The following is a 14414-nucleotide window of genomic DNA, read 5'->3' as shown; positions in this document are numbered from 1 at the left end:
TACGAGACGGAAGGTAGTGATAGATCCGGGGGCGGTTAATGATGTGTGACGTGAATTTTATAGTCGGAATCCCCAGCCGGGGAGGAGGGTAAATTCCTAGAGATGCTGGAGTTCCTGAAGGTAGATGAGGAGCTAGTGGAAGACCTGGGGGTCCAATTTGGCTCGGGGAGGTGATAGATGGGTTGGGGGCGATGCAATCGGGTCAGGCCCCGGGACCTGATGGATTCCCAGTGGACTTTTATAAAAGATTTTCTGGGTTACGGGGGCCGCTCTTGGTTAAAGCCTTTAACGAGTCTTGGGAGCTGGGAATACTCCCCCTACGCTATCACAAGCATCAATTTCTCTCATCCTGAAACGAGATAAGGACCCGGAGAACTGTGGATCGTACAGGCCAATTTCCCTGCTGAACGTTGATGCTAAATTGCTGGCAAAGATCTTGGCCACTTGTATAGAGGATTGTATCCCGGAGGTAATCGGGGAAGATCAGACGGGATTTGTGAAGGACAGGCACCGGACGTCCAATATTAGACAGCTTCTTAATGTCATAATGATGCCAGCGGAGGGGCGCGATGTTGAGGTGGTAGTAGCCATGGACGCGGAGAAGGCTTTCGACCGGGTGGAGTGGAAGTACCTATTGGACATTTTAGGCAGTCTTGGGTTCGGACAGGGATTTGTGGATTAGGTCCGGCTGTTATATCAGGCTCCGGTGACAAATGTAAGAACCAACCGAGTCCGGTCGGAGTATGTTAGTCTCTGCAAGGGGACAAGAGAGGCATGTCCGCTCTCCCCATTACTGTTTGCCCTGGCCATAGAGCCCTTGGCAATCAAATCCCTGGCGGGGGATCGTTGGGTTGTGGGGGGGGGGGGGGCATAGAGTCTCTCTCTATATGCGGACGATTTGTTGCTCTATGTCACAGACCCGGTGGGGGGGTGGCCAAAATCATGGAGCAACTAGGAGGATTTGGGCAATTTTCAGGCTACAAGTTAAATATGGGAAACAGCGAGATGTGCATGATCCACAGGCAGGAAAGGAAACTGAGGGAGTTTCCATTCAGAGTGGTTGAGAGGAGTTTTAGATATCTGGGGATTCAAGTGGTTAAGGATTGGGGGCAGCTTCATAAGTTAAATCTGGGCAAAGCGGTGGACCAAATGAAAAGGATTTTCACAGATGGGACATGCTCCCGCTGATGCTGGCGGGGAGGGTCCAGATGGTAACGGTCCTTCCGAGACTGCTCTTTTTTTAATGTCTTCCGATTTTTATCCCAAAGGTTTTTTTTCAGGAAAATGAACCCGGCGATATCGGGTTTTGTGTGGGCGAGTAAAACTCCGAGAGTAAAGAAGGCACTCTTGGAACGGGGTCATGGAGTGGGAGGCTTTGCCCTCCCGAACTTTATTTTTATTTTTAAAAAAATATATTTTATTCGAGTTTTTTGGCCAAACATAACAATACGTAGTGTTTCTTTTACACAACAATAAATCAATATAAATAGCCGTGGCCAGTTTTAAACAAATAAATAAATAATATATATAAACAGAAACAAAAGAAAAACAAAACTAAATGGCAACTGCCTTGTCCAAAATAAATACTCTCCAAAATTACAGTCCAACAATCCAATATGCAATTACATATACCAAATACCTATACATATACAATAACATCCCTGAGAGTCGGTCCGATTCCTCCCCTCCCCCCTGGGTTGCTGCTGTTATCTACTTCTTTTCCATTCCCTCTATCTTTCTGTGAGGTAGTCGACGAACGGTTGCCACCGCCTGGTGAACCCCTGAGCCGAACCCCTTAACACAAACTTAATCCGTCTAACTTTATGAACCCTGCCATATCGTTTATCCAGGTCTCCACCCCCGGGGGTTTAGCTTCCTTCCACATTAACAATATCCTGCGCCGGGCTACAAGGGACGCAAAGGCCAACACATCAGCCTCTCTCGCCTCCTGCACTCCCGGCTCTTCTGCAACCCCAAATATAGCCAACCCCCAGTTTGGTTCGACCCGGACCCCTACCACCTTCGAAAGCACCTTTGCCACCCCCACCCAGAACCCCTGTAGTACCGGGCATGACCAGAACATGTGGGTGTGATTCGCTGGGCCTCTTGAGCGTCCCGCACACCTGTCCTCTACCCCAAAAAATTTACTAAGCCGTGCTCCAGTCATATGCGCCCTGTGTAGCACTTTAAATTGTATCAGGCTTAGCCTGGCACACGAGGACGATGAGTTTACCCTACGTAGGGCATCCGCCCACAGCCCCTCCTCAATCTCCTCCCCCAGTTCTTCTTCCCATTTTCTTTCAGCTCATCTACCATGATCTCCCCCTCGTCCCTCATCTCCCTGTATATGTCCACTACCTTACCGTCCCCCACCCATGTCTCTGAGATCACTCTATCCTGCACTTCCTGTGTCGGGAGCTGCGGGAATTCCCTCACCTGTTGCCTCGCAAAAGCCCTCAATTGCATATACCGAAATGCATTCCCTTGGGGCAACCCATATTTCTCCGTCAGCGCTCCCAAACTCGCAAACGTCCCATCTACAAATAGATCTCTGAATTGTACTACCCCAGCTCTTTGCCATGCTCCAAATCCCCCATCCATTCTCCCCGGAACGAACCTATGATTGTTTCTTATCGGGGACCGCACCGAAGCTCCCGTTCCTCCCCTATGCCATCTCCACTGCCCCCAAATCTTCAATGTAGCCACCACCACCGGGCTTGTGGTGTATTTCTTTGGTGAGAACGGCAACGGCGCCGTCACCATTGCTTGCAGGCTAGCCCCCTTGCAGGACGCCCTCTCCATTCTCTTCCACGCCGCTCCCTCCCCTTCTCCCATCCACTTACACACCATTGAAACATTGGCGGCCCAGTAGTACTCACTTAGGCTCGGTAGTGCCAGCCCCCCCCTGTCCCTACTACGCTGCAAGAATCCCCGCCTCACTCTCGGGGTCTTCCCAGCCCACACAAAACTCATAATGCTCTTCTCAATTCTTTTGAAAAAAGCCTTCGTGATCACCACCGGGAGGCACTGGAACACAAAAAGGCATCTCGGGACGACCACCATTTTAACCGCCTGCACCCTACCTGCCAATGACAAGGACACCATGTCCCATCTCTTGAAATCCTCCTCCATCTGTTCCACCAACCGTGTTAAATTGAGCCTATGTAATGTACCCCAATTCTTGGCTATCTGGATCCCCTGGTACCGGAAGTCCCTTGTTACCTTCCTCAACGGTAAATCCTCTATCTCTGCTCTGCTCCCCCGGGTGCACCACAAATAACTCACTTTTCCCCATGTTCAGTTTATACCCTGAAAAATCCCCAAACTCCCCAAGTATCCGCATTATCTCTGGCATCCCCTCCGCCGGGTGCGCCACATATAGCAACAAATCGCATATAGAGATACCCGGTGTTCTTCTCTTCCCCCCCCCCCCCTAAGTACTCCCCTCCACTTCCTGGTCTCCCGAACTTTATTAACTATTACCGGGCAGCCAACATATCAATGGTCAGGAAGTGGGCAGTGGGGAAGGGGTCGGTGTGGGAGCATGTGGAGGCGGCATCCTGTAAGGGTACGTGTTTGGAGGCTTTGCTGACGGCGCCTCTGCCGTTCTCACCGGCTCGGTACTCTACAAGCCCTGTGGTGGTGGCAGCCCAAAGAGTGTGGGGGCAATGGAGGCAACACATGAGATTGGAAGTGACGTCCGTGTGGTCACCGATTTGTAACAATCACCGGTTTGCCCCGGGGGTGCTGGATGGGGGCTATAAGGGATGTTGGCGGAGAGGGATTGAGAGATTTGGGGACCTATTCATTCAGGAGGGTTTCCCTACCTTGGAGGCATTGGAGGAGGAGTTTGAGTTGCCAGGTGGGAATGGGTTTCGGTACCTCCAGGTACGGGATTTTGTCCGAAGACGCAGGTTCCTGGCTTCTCTCGTCTCCCCCTGAGGGGGTTACAAGATAAGGAGATGTCAAAAACAGAGGTTGGAGAGGGGAGGGTCTCGGGAGATATACAAGGAGCTGATGGAGTGGGAAGGGGCCCCTATCAGGGAGGTGAAGAGGAAGTGGGAAGAGGAGCTGGGTGGGGAGATAGAATTCGAGCTGTGGGATGTGCCAGACTTTGCTTGATCCAGTTCGAGGTGGTCCACAGGGCCCACATGACGGCAGTCCGGATGAGCAGGTTCTTTGAGGAGGTGGAGGACAGATGTGGGCGGTGTGGGGGTAGCCCGCCAAACCATGTTCATATGTTTTGGTCATATCTGAAATTGAGGGAATTCTGGCAGGGGTTTGTGGACGTTATGTCAGAACTCCGAGTCCAGAATTGGCAATATTTGGGGTAACGGAGGATCCGGGGGCCAAGGGGGGAGGGAGGCCGATGTTCTGTCCTTCTCCTCCCTGGTGGCCCGGAGACGGATTTTGCTGGGATGGAGGAACCCGGAGCCCCTGAAGTCAGGAGTGTGGGTCAGCGATATTGCAGGGTTTCTCAGTCTGGAGAAAATTAAATTCACTTTGAGAGGGTTAGTTCAAGGGTTTGCCCTGAGATGGCAGCTGTTCATAGACGACTTCAAGGAAAATTGAACATCAGCAGTAAAGGGGGGGGGGGAAACAAGCAGCCGGGGTGGGGGGGGGGGGGTTGGTGGGGGGGGGGAACAGGAGGCATGGCAATGTTACAACAGGACAGAGAGTATAGTTTACGGGCAGCTAGGGAATAGAGCAGGGGAAGTAGGGGCAGCTAGGGAATAGAGTCGAGGGTATTGTTCTGTAGGCTGTTTTTAGTTTTCTTTTTCTTTTGTGTGTCGGCCCGCGCGGTTGTTTTAAGAGGTGTTAATGTGTTAAACTGTGAAAATTACAAATGCTTCAATAAGATATTTTCTTTAAAAAAAAAAAAAAAAAAATCTTTTTTAGTGTCCTAATTCCTTTCTCCTCCCATCTCCAAAAATTTCCATCCCACTTCCCTGGCTCCAATCTATGGTTCTCTCAAATCGGCATTTCCCTTGACCCTGCTCCCAACCCGAAGTGCTGGCGAAACTGCCTCCAAATTCTCAACAAAGCCATTACTACCGGACTCGGAGTATCTCCCTGGGGGCCGTCGGGAGCGGCGCTGTTGGTAGCGCCTTCAATCCCGACTCCCTACACAAACTCTCCTCCATTCTGACCCATTGGGAGTCAACCCCTCTGAACCTTGTGATTCTTTAAAGTCTTCCCACCACCTACAAGGCACCAGTCTAGTAGTTTTATATTATCCTGGATGAATGCGGGTCAAAATCGCACGCAAGAAGCTGACACCATCCAGGACAAATATTGGTGCCCAACGCACCACCTTAAATATTCATTCCTTCTACTGCTGGCACACCCTGCCTGTAGTGTATGCAGTTAGTAAGATGCTCTGCAGCAACTAGAGGATTCTTTGACAGCATCTCTCACAGTCACGATCTCTACGTTTAGAATTACAATGGTAGCAGTGACATGGGAACAACACCAAGTATCCTGCCAAGTCGCATACCATCCTGACTTGGAACGTATTGTAGCTGGATCAAAATCCTGGAATGCTTACCTATCAACATAGTGGATTATCAACACCATGTAGATTTCAGTAGTTGAAGCAGATGGATCAGCACCATCTTCAAGGACAATTGGGGATGGGCAATAAACGCTGGCCTTATCAGTGAAGCACATGTATGAATAATAAAAACAAGGGAATTGGTAGGAGTTTTATATGCAGCAGATTATTAGAATGTGGAATACCAGGGCGGCATAGCACCTGGGTAGCACTGCTGCCTCACGGCGCCGAGGACCCGAGTTCAATTCCAGTCCCGGGTCACTGCCTGTGGGAAATTTGCACATTCTCCCCATGTCTGCATGGGACTTAACTCCACAACCCAAAGATGTGCAGGGTAGGTGGATTGGCAATGCTAAATTGCCCCTTAATTAGAAAATAATATGTGGAATACCTTACCAAAAATGCTAATAAAAGCAGAATTCTTAATTGCTATTATAAAGGAAGTGAATAAACATTTGAGAAATCTGATTTACATTTTTAAAATGCATTTGTTCACAGAATGTGAGCATCTCGGACTAGGCTAGCATTTATTGCCCATCCCTAATTACCCTTGAGAAGACAGTGATGAGCAGCATTGAACCGCTGCAGCCCATGTAACATAGGTACAAACAGAGCTGTTAGGAAGGGAGTTCGAAGATTTTGACCCAGTGACACTGGGAGAACGACGACATAATTTCAAGTCAGGATACTGTGTATGGCTTGCATTCATTCATCTGCAAGGCTTGTCCTTGAAGGTGCTATCGAAGGAGTTGGCGAGTTACGTGTATGGGATGGAGACTAGGGTGGGATTTAGTCGACTGTGCAAAGAAGTATAAAATCCTTTGATTCTGTGGATGGCAATCCGGATGAGACATGCTTGATTTTCTTTATAGCCTAGCCAGGGACACTGTAGACAGTTGTGCCCAATTGTTGCCATGCTTTCCTAACCAGCAATTCATATGCCACATTGTGTAAAAGTAATTTCTAAAATGAATGCCTGAGCTTGCATTGAAAAGTTTTATTGAAATGACATAAAGCTGTAGCAGAATTAGTGGGTGAGATAAACTGGTTAGATCTGTATTCCTGACTCTGGTAAGTTGCTGAAAAAGGGCTTTGTCTAACAATCTACAGAATCCAAATATAATTCTTGCTAACTTTAATTTGTTAAAATACTTTGTTTTTGTTATTAGATCATTTATAATTAGTTTTTAATTGTCTAAAATGTAATTGAATGCTTATTTTAAATGTTTTTTAAATAATGCTTTTTCAGGTTAAGTTATAAAGATCCAGTTAAAGGAAAGATAATTGCTCTGAAAGAATGGTGCCTAATTCAGGATATCAAATTTGTGACCTTTTGATTCTTTGAATATCGGCATGGCTGATTATTGCCAGCTATTATTGCCCATCCACTGAAAAAGTGGCAGTGAGCCTTCTTAATTCTCTTACATGACTGACTGGCTTGCTGAGCCACTGAGAGTCAACCACATTGGTATGTGATTGGAGTCATGTGTAGACCAGGATAAGGATGATAGGTTTCCTCCCCTAAGAGGTATGATAAATCAGTCAGTTTTATGTTGATGTTGCCTTTTTTATTTTCATATTTATAAATTAAATTCAAATTCTCAAATTGCAATGGTAGAATTTGAACTCCCTTTGGATTATTTGTCCAGGCTTCTGGACTATTAGTCTGATAATGTAACAACTACACTCTGTAACATTGTCAAATCTGATGCACAAAATAACTACATACATTTTTGCGTGTTAAAATGTGTTGCGATTCAAATATGATGTTCGGATTGCTCAAGCATAAACAATATACTGTTGTCTTGTTTCTTTACAGTAAAATGGTAGAAATGATTAGAGAAGTGTAATTGTGCATAATATTTCAGAAATTAAGTATTTAATGGTGTTAACTTGGAAAGGCTATTGAACATGGTTGTATAAGGAAACTGAATTAAAATGAACCGATGAGAATAATTCACATTCCACATGGTCTGGATCATATCTCTTCACCTAAAAGCTCAGGAATAATGGACATTTACTATGCAAGTAAAATCATGAACATTTAGGTAACTTAATATTTTTATTTTATACTGTTAATGTACTTCCATTAAGTTAATGTACTTCCAGTAATGCACCATTAAGTTCCCACAAATACAAATGATGGACGTTTTGGTCCGATATGAGCTTGATTTGTGTCCTTCCACATTAATAATTAACACTTTACTGATACTTAATTTAAAGCTTTTCTATTGTCATTAACGTACAATAAAGTATGAACTAATATGAGAAATATGAAACAAATCAATCCTAAATTGCTTTATTCTCTTCTGTAATTTCAAAACGTTGTATTAGGATCAATAGTTTTTGCTTTGGCAGGTAACGTAAGGCTCCAATTTTGGGACAACAAAACAGGATTGAAATTAGCACTCTCCAGAACTGGGACAATAGTGTTAGATTGGATCAGTTGAGGTATGGTTGGGATTGTTAGCTTTTCAAGGCAGATTTTTACTCCGTTTCTCCCTACTTGCTCTATTCCAGATGCAATTAGCATTTGTTTTTTAAAAAGTAAATATTCAAGCAATTGTTAGTTAATGTCACAATTTTTTTGTGACCTTTGATCTGCTATGTGAGTGGATATTCCATGGGTCACTAAGCAATTAGTATTGTTAAGTTACACTATGTGCTTAGATAAAGTTTTGTGTAATTGTTGGTATCCTCCGTGATGAAATGTTTAATTGCACAATCTGGGTTTTTTCATTTTACTGTTTTATCCTGAAACATTTGCTTTTGCTCTCAGTTTTTATTAACTAGTTTAACACATTTGTAGTCTATTTTCATTAGACTTTTTCTGATAGATGTAATTTAATTTTATAATTGTTAAAACAGGCAAGAAACACAATGTATTGTAGGAAAATCCTTACAAGATAGGTAGGTTTAATGGTGTTACACAACATTGCAAATGTTCTTTCATGGCACCAGCTTTAAGCATTGTAAAATAATGAATTTAATTTTTAATCAACAAAATAAGACTACAATAAACCCATGAATATTACAGTTTTAATGTTAGACAAAAACATATTGTGAATTTTTCTTCTTTTTTTTTACAAACTGCAGGAACGAAATAATTGTCTGACAGAATCCAGAAGCCTGAGTGTCAGCCATAATGACCTGATGCACTGTGGATCAAAAATTAGCATAAACTAGATGCTCCATGTGGAAGAAACGAGAGATCCTCATTGCTACAATTTCTAGCACTTCTTTTCAAAACTGAGGTCTTGGAATATTACCCTGTACAAATAACACCCAGTAGGCTTCCAATATTGTATCAGAACACAAATTGTCTCTTCCTACATTGTGAATTCTTTATATTTCATACATACAATATGTGAGTTAACTTCAATGCCATTAGCATCAAGGAAAATTTGCTTTATAGAATAAAATAGAAAATGCCACAGCTGAGCTGGTATTAGATATGTGGGTAGAAACTACTTTTCAGAATATTTAGAATTGAGTTGATTGTACAGCTGAGTTTATCCTTATTTTAAAATAAGGTCTCATGTAAACCACTTTTATTAGCTATATTCAAGGAAGGCCACTTTATCTTTTGGCATCTCATGTGGCTTACATATGCCAGATGTCCAAATATTTGTCATTGCATAATTTAGTAGCCCAGTATATCAAATATTGTATTCGTGAAGTTAACGAATCATTAATAAACCAATATCCAAAAGAGAATTATTTGAGGTACCTGCATGACCTCTCCATTCTCTGATAATACCTGGTTGACTATACTATGAACTTGCACTATATGATCCCTAGAATCAAATCAAAACAATGCTGCTAACGTGCGGAGGTCATTTTTATTACAAAATTGCTTTTTATGATACCTCAATCAGCTGTCCGACATAATGTTACAAAACCAATAATTGAATGACAAAGCATACCAAACTTAGTATTCTGGTTAGTAATAAGATTCCGATTGGGAATTGCAGAACAGTTATGCTCGAAAGCTACTTGGACAAAGAAAATAAATAGCATACAATTGAATTAAACTGGACCGTACGTAATTTTAGTTAAAATGGCATGCTATTAAAAGAACAAAACATGATACATATTTGAAATTACTGATGTATGTACAGGCATGTAAATTCAGTGATAGTCAGTGAGACTGCAGGAATTGATTACACAACCATATTTTTAAATTTGCAAATTGAGGGTCTTTGTAGATAACTTCATCCATCATGGCCTCATTATCTTGCACTTGTGTACATATTTAGCCTGTCTCGTGTAATCATTTTATGTTCTTTTTAGGCAGTACCTGGAGTACTACTAGTCTACTTACAAAGTGGTTTTATAGTGTTTTGTCCGTTTTTACTTTTATATTTGTGTATTAACAGAAAATGTATTTGCACATATTAAAAATCATGATAAAATGTAGGATTGCAATTGAAGATTTAAATCATGACAGTTTTAAAAAAATTCAAATAGCCAAAGTAGTCAATAGGTATGTAGATTTTCAATGCCGTTAAAAGGTTTACATGTGGTTCTCTCAGCACTTGTGAATTTTTAATATAACAGACTACAGCTAAAGATGTCACAAGCTGAATTCTGACCACATTAGTTGCTAGATTATGTGCAATAGAGCAAAACAATGTGCAAGAGATGTCGGTTAAGGCTACTAAAATTGAAACCAGTTGTAACTGATTACGTATATTTAAAAAGCTGCAGATTTACACATTTATTTATCGCAGCTTCTAATCCAGAAATTAAATTAGTGCCACCTCAAGTTAATATAGTAAAATTGGATTCAACATGACTGCTGTGATCTTAATACAAGAGCAATTTGAAGACCATTATTTCTGCAGGTAGTGATTTTTTTTTGTGTCAGAAGAGAGGTTGTTTAATAAGCTTAGCTGATGAGTGTGGGTGGATCCAGTTGACAGATGTTTAGTTGTGTAATGCACTTTCACTCGGAATAGCTGTATAGCCATGACATTGCATGTAATGTTTTAACTCGCCTGGAAAAGTTCAAAGTGCTACCAGTAAGCAAGTATATAGTTCAGATATGAATATACTGTATTATTGTCATGATTTTTCTTAGGACTGAAGAGTTGTGCATTGGTATGTTGGGTATATTTGACCTATTTTACAATATTTATGTTCAAAATGTATGAAATTTACATTTTTTTGTGAAATAACTAGGAAGAAATAAAAGCAATTTTTAAAAATTCTTAAACTTTATGCATAAGCTTGCTGAAAGCAAAATGTCAAAAAATGGTAAGTCATTTTATTTGAACTTTCAATTGTGCTATTTATTACAACCTGATCATTCTAATGGGTTCTACTTTTATCTGTATTTAGCCTTCAGACTTTATTATATCATCTATTTAAACCATATTCTGTCACTTCTATTATATCTTTTTGCAATTTCCCTTGCATTCATTTCTCAGTTATTTTTTTTAAAAAATGTTATTAGCTGCATTTTCTGCACCTTTGCTGGAATAGTGGTAATTTATTAATTTTCAATTTACCTACTAAAGTTATTTCCTCCCTTAAGTATCTTCTGTTTGCCACTAGTAAATTTTTATGCTGATGCCTAAACAATTCACTAAATTTTACTTGACTTTATCTTAATCACTTGTAATGACTGGACCCTTTTAAACATTCCTGTGTGCATTGTCTTATTTTCATACAGATCTGAGAGCTGTTGGCACTTCTGATAAATAAAATAGTGCTGCACATGCAACTTTCCAGATGATTTGTATATGCACCCTTCAAGCTGGTTTGGGTATCAATGTTTCATTTAAAGGAATAGGTTAACAATGCTAACAGACCAGCATAATAAAAGCATATTGGCAACTTATTAATTGAGTTTATATTAAGAATTTTCCATGTCAGGGCAGCACGGTGGTGCAGTGGTTTGCACTGCTGCCTCATAGTGCCGAGGTCCCAGGTTCGATCCTGGCTCTGGGTCACTGTCCACATGGAGTTTGCATATTCTCCCCGTGTTTGTGTAGGTTTCACACCCACAACCCAAAAGATGTGCAGGGTAGGTTGATTGGCCATGCTAAATTGGCCCTTAATTGGAAAAAATGAATTGGGTACTGTTTAAAAAAATTTTTTTTTAATGTTTTCATGTCAGTGACAGCTAATCGAAATTTTAAAATGCCTAATGCCAGAGATTTATCTGATTTTCAAGGATTCATATTTCTATTTCAATGCCAATGTCAGATTGAATGAGAAACAACAGCTTGGAAGCATAACATCTTGTATATATTTAAAATAATTTACATAAAACAATCAGGACTATAAAAGAGTTCCAGAAGATGCAGGCTAGTAAAATGAAAAAACAGGTGTCATTTAATTGGATAAGAATATGAGGGGACTAAAACCTCTCACTATATTTTTTATAAAAAGTGTACTTATAGATATCATTATGGATATTGCTAATATTTTAAGAACTGAACAAATGGACCTACCTGGCAGCATCAGAAAACTTGCACCTCATTATCCCTGATGATCCCGGAGCGGGGGTAACACATACCAAATTCAGGATTGATACAAAGGTCATTTGCATGGTGGTCAACCAGAGTAATTTGCTAGGACAATCTTTCCTTTCAATTCTTAATGAGATATTTAACAATCTCGGGGATCCAGGCAAGTGATACATTTCCTTTGTCAAAGACACCGTGAAAGAGATGAGTCACCTCTGTCTGTGGAACCAGTAATATTCCCTTGTGGAACTGAAAACCCTATATGCTGTCTACCATCCTACAAGCAACCTCACAGAAAAGGAGCTCACCCGAGTTTGGATACCTGGCCCTATTTGCGCTGCTTCTACTGGAACCCCTGTACCATTGCCTACAAGACTGATTCATCTCTGCCCGCCTCTCTACATGTGATGCCAAAACCTCTGGGAAAGTGAATCGGTTTTCAGTCCGCTGGCGACCTCCCAGATTTGAATGTGGTTCACCCCATCTAGAGTTTGCTGCAAAAGTGGTGCGAAAGGCGTAGAAGAAGTTCACCCCAAGATTGGCATGTCTACTGGCTACCACACCTGGCAAAAGACAGTTAAGGTTCTGGCTCAGGTGTTGGAGACCTGTGGTACAGCAACAATTTCGAGAATGGTGTAGGGGGAAGGGTCGCTGTCAGTGGGAAAGCCCCAGATGAAACAGTTGATGGCCTTCATCAAGGAGGAATTTCACCAGTAAAAGAAGGAGATGCAGGCGACTAGTCGAAGACAATTGAGGGAGCGACGTGGTAGGGTTGGAGCCCGAGTGTGGTCATGGTAAGGGAGGTGGGCTATCTTGGATGGGCCTGGTTTAGGGCAGTATTAAGTGAGGTAGAACTGGTGGGGGATGATGGTGGCCGGTAGTGGGGAATGGAAGTGTAGGCCTCCAGTAAGAGTTGTGACATGGAACATCCGGGGGCTTAATGGGCCAGTTAAGAGGTCCTGGGTTTTTGTGCACCTGAGGAGTTTGAAAGCAGAGGTGATTTTTCTGCAGGAGAAACACCTCTGGGTGAAGGATCAGGTTAGGTTAAGAAAGGGATGGGTACTAGTGGTTCCGGGTGCGGCGATGACCAGCTGAGTCGCACGTTTCGGCAGCTCCCTGTGAAACGGACTTTTGGGCTCTTGATAGGAGCCCCAACGGCAATTTTAACGGCTGAAAACACCGTGCGGTAAACCAGGAGGGTGTTCCCCCTGGACACGGATGGAAAAAGGAGAGGAAAGTGGCCGGATTGCAGCGGATCCTTTGGAACAACGGCAAGGAAGGCAAGCAGAAACCAAGATGGCGTCGGAAGGTGGCAGTTTCATATGGGGCCCTGAACAACAAGAGTTTTTGAAACGCTGCGTGGAGGAGATAAAAAAGGAAATGAAAAAAAGAGTTGTTGGCCCCGATATTACAGGCGATTGAAGGGCTGAAAGAGGAACAAAAGACACAGGAGCAGGAGCTTCGGGTCGTGAAGGCGAAAGCAGCAGAGAATGAAAACGACATACAGGGCCTGGTGGTGAAGTCGGAGATACAGGAGGCACACCAGAAACGATCTGTGGAGAGGTTGGAGGCACTGGAAAATAACGCAAGGAGGAACAACTTGAGGATTCTTGGCCTTCCTGAAGGTGTGGAGGGGGCGGACGTCGGGGCATATGTGAGCACGATGCTGCACTCGTTAATGGGAGTGGAGGCCCCGACGGGTCCGTTGGAGGTGGAGGGAGCATACCGAGTTATGGTGCGAGGATCGAGAGCAGGAGAAGCTCCCAGAGCCATAGTGGTGAGATTTCTCCGTTTTAAGGATAGAGAAATGGTCCTGAGATGGGCGAAGAAAACTCGGTGTAGTAAATGGGAGAACGCGGTGATCCGCGTCTATCAAGATTGGAGTGCGGAGGTGGCGAGAAGGAGGGCGAGCTTTAATCGGGCCAAAGCGGTACTTCACAAAAAAAAGATAAAGTTTGGAATGCTGCAACCGGCAAGACTGTGGGTCACATATCAAGGGAGGCACCACTACTTTGAGACGGCGGATGAAGCGTGGACTTTTATTGTGGAAGAAAAATTGGAATGATTGGACTACGAAAATGAACGTTTGGACAAAGTGGTGGGACGAGTGGGGGGGGGGGCGAAGAGGGATTGTATGATTAATCCTGCGGTATGGTAACTTTTCTTTCTCCCACAGGTGGTGATGGGGGGAGGTGGGGAGGGAGAGGAGATGGGGCGTTGGCCATGGGAGGCGGGGCCGAGGGAGAGGCGCGGGCTTGGTTCCCGCGCTATGATAATTATGGCGGGAATAGAGAAGCAGGAAGGAGGGGGCGCCGCACGGGGCGAGCCGTGATCACGGGGGAAGCCGAGGTCAGCCAGAGTTTGCTGACTTCTGGGAGCAACAT

General features: G+C 43.3%; 1 protein-coding gene across 3 annotated transcripts in view; it reads left to right on the top strand.

Moving 5' to 3' along the window:
• The window catches only part of klc1a (kinesin light chain 1a), a 135344-nt gene extending 124578 nt beyond the window's left edge, over positions 1-10766 (top strand). For all 3 annotated transcript variants that reach the window (XM_072490076.1, XM_072490067.1, XM_072490094.1), the window contains one exon: positions 8651-10766. In XM_072490076.1, the coding sequence (XP_072346177.1) occupies positions 8651-8740 (90 nt within the window). In that variant the 3' untranslated portion in view covers positions 8741-10766. The remainder of the gene's footprint in view (positions 1-8650) is intronic.
• The last annotated feature ends 3648 nt before the right edge of the window (positions 10767-14414 follow it).

The sequence above is a fragment of the Scyliorhinus torazame genome, chromosome 2 (genome assembly GCF_047496885.1).
Source record: "Scyliorhinus torazame isolate Kashiwa2021f chromosome 2, sScyTor2.1, whole genome shotgun sequence".
Classification (NCBI taxonomy): Eukaryota; Metazoa; Chordata; class Chondrichthyes; order Carcharhiniformes; family Scyliorhinidae; genus Scyliorhinus; species Scyliorhinus torazame.
The sequence above is the reverse complement of the archived record's forward strand: the minus strand, read 5'-3'. Positions and strand labels throughout refer to the sequence as shown.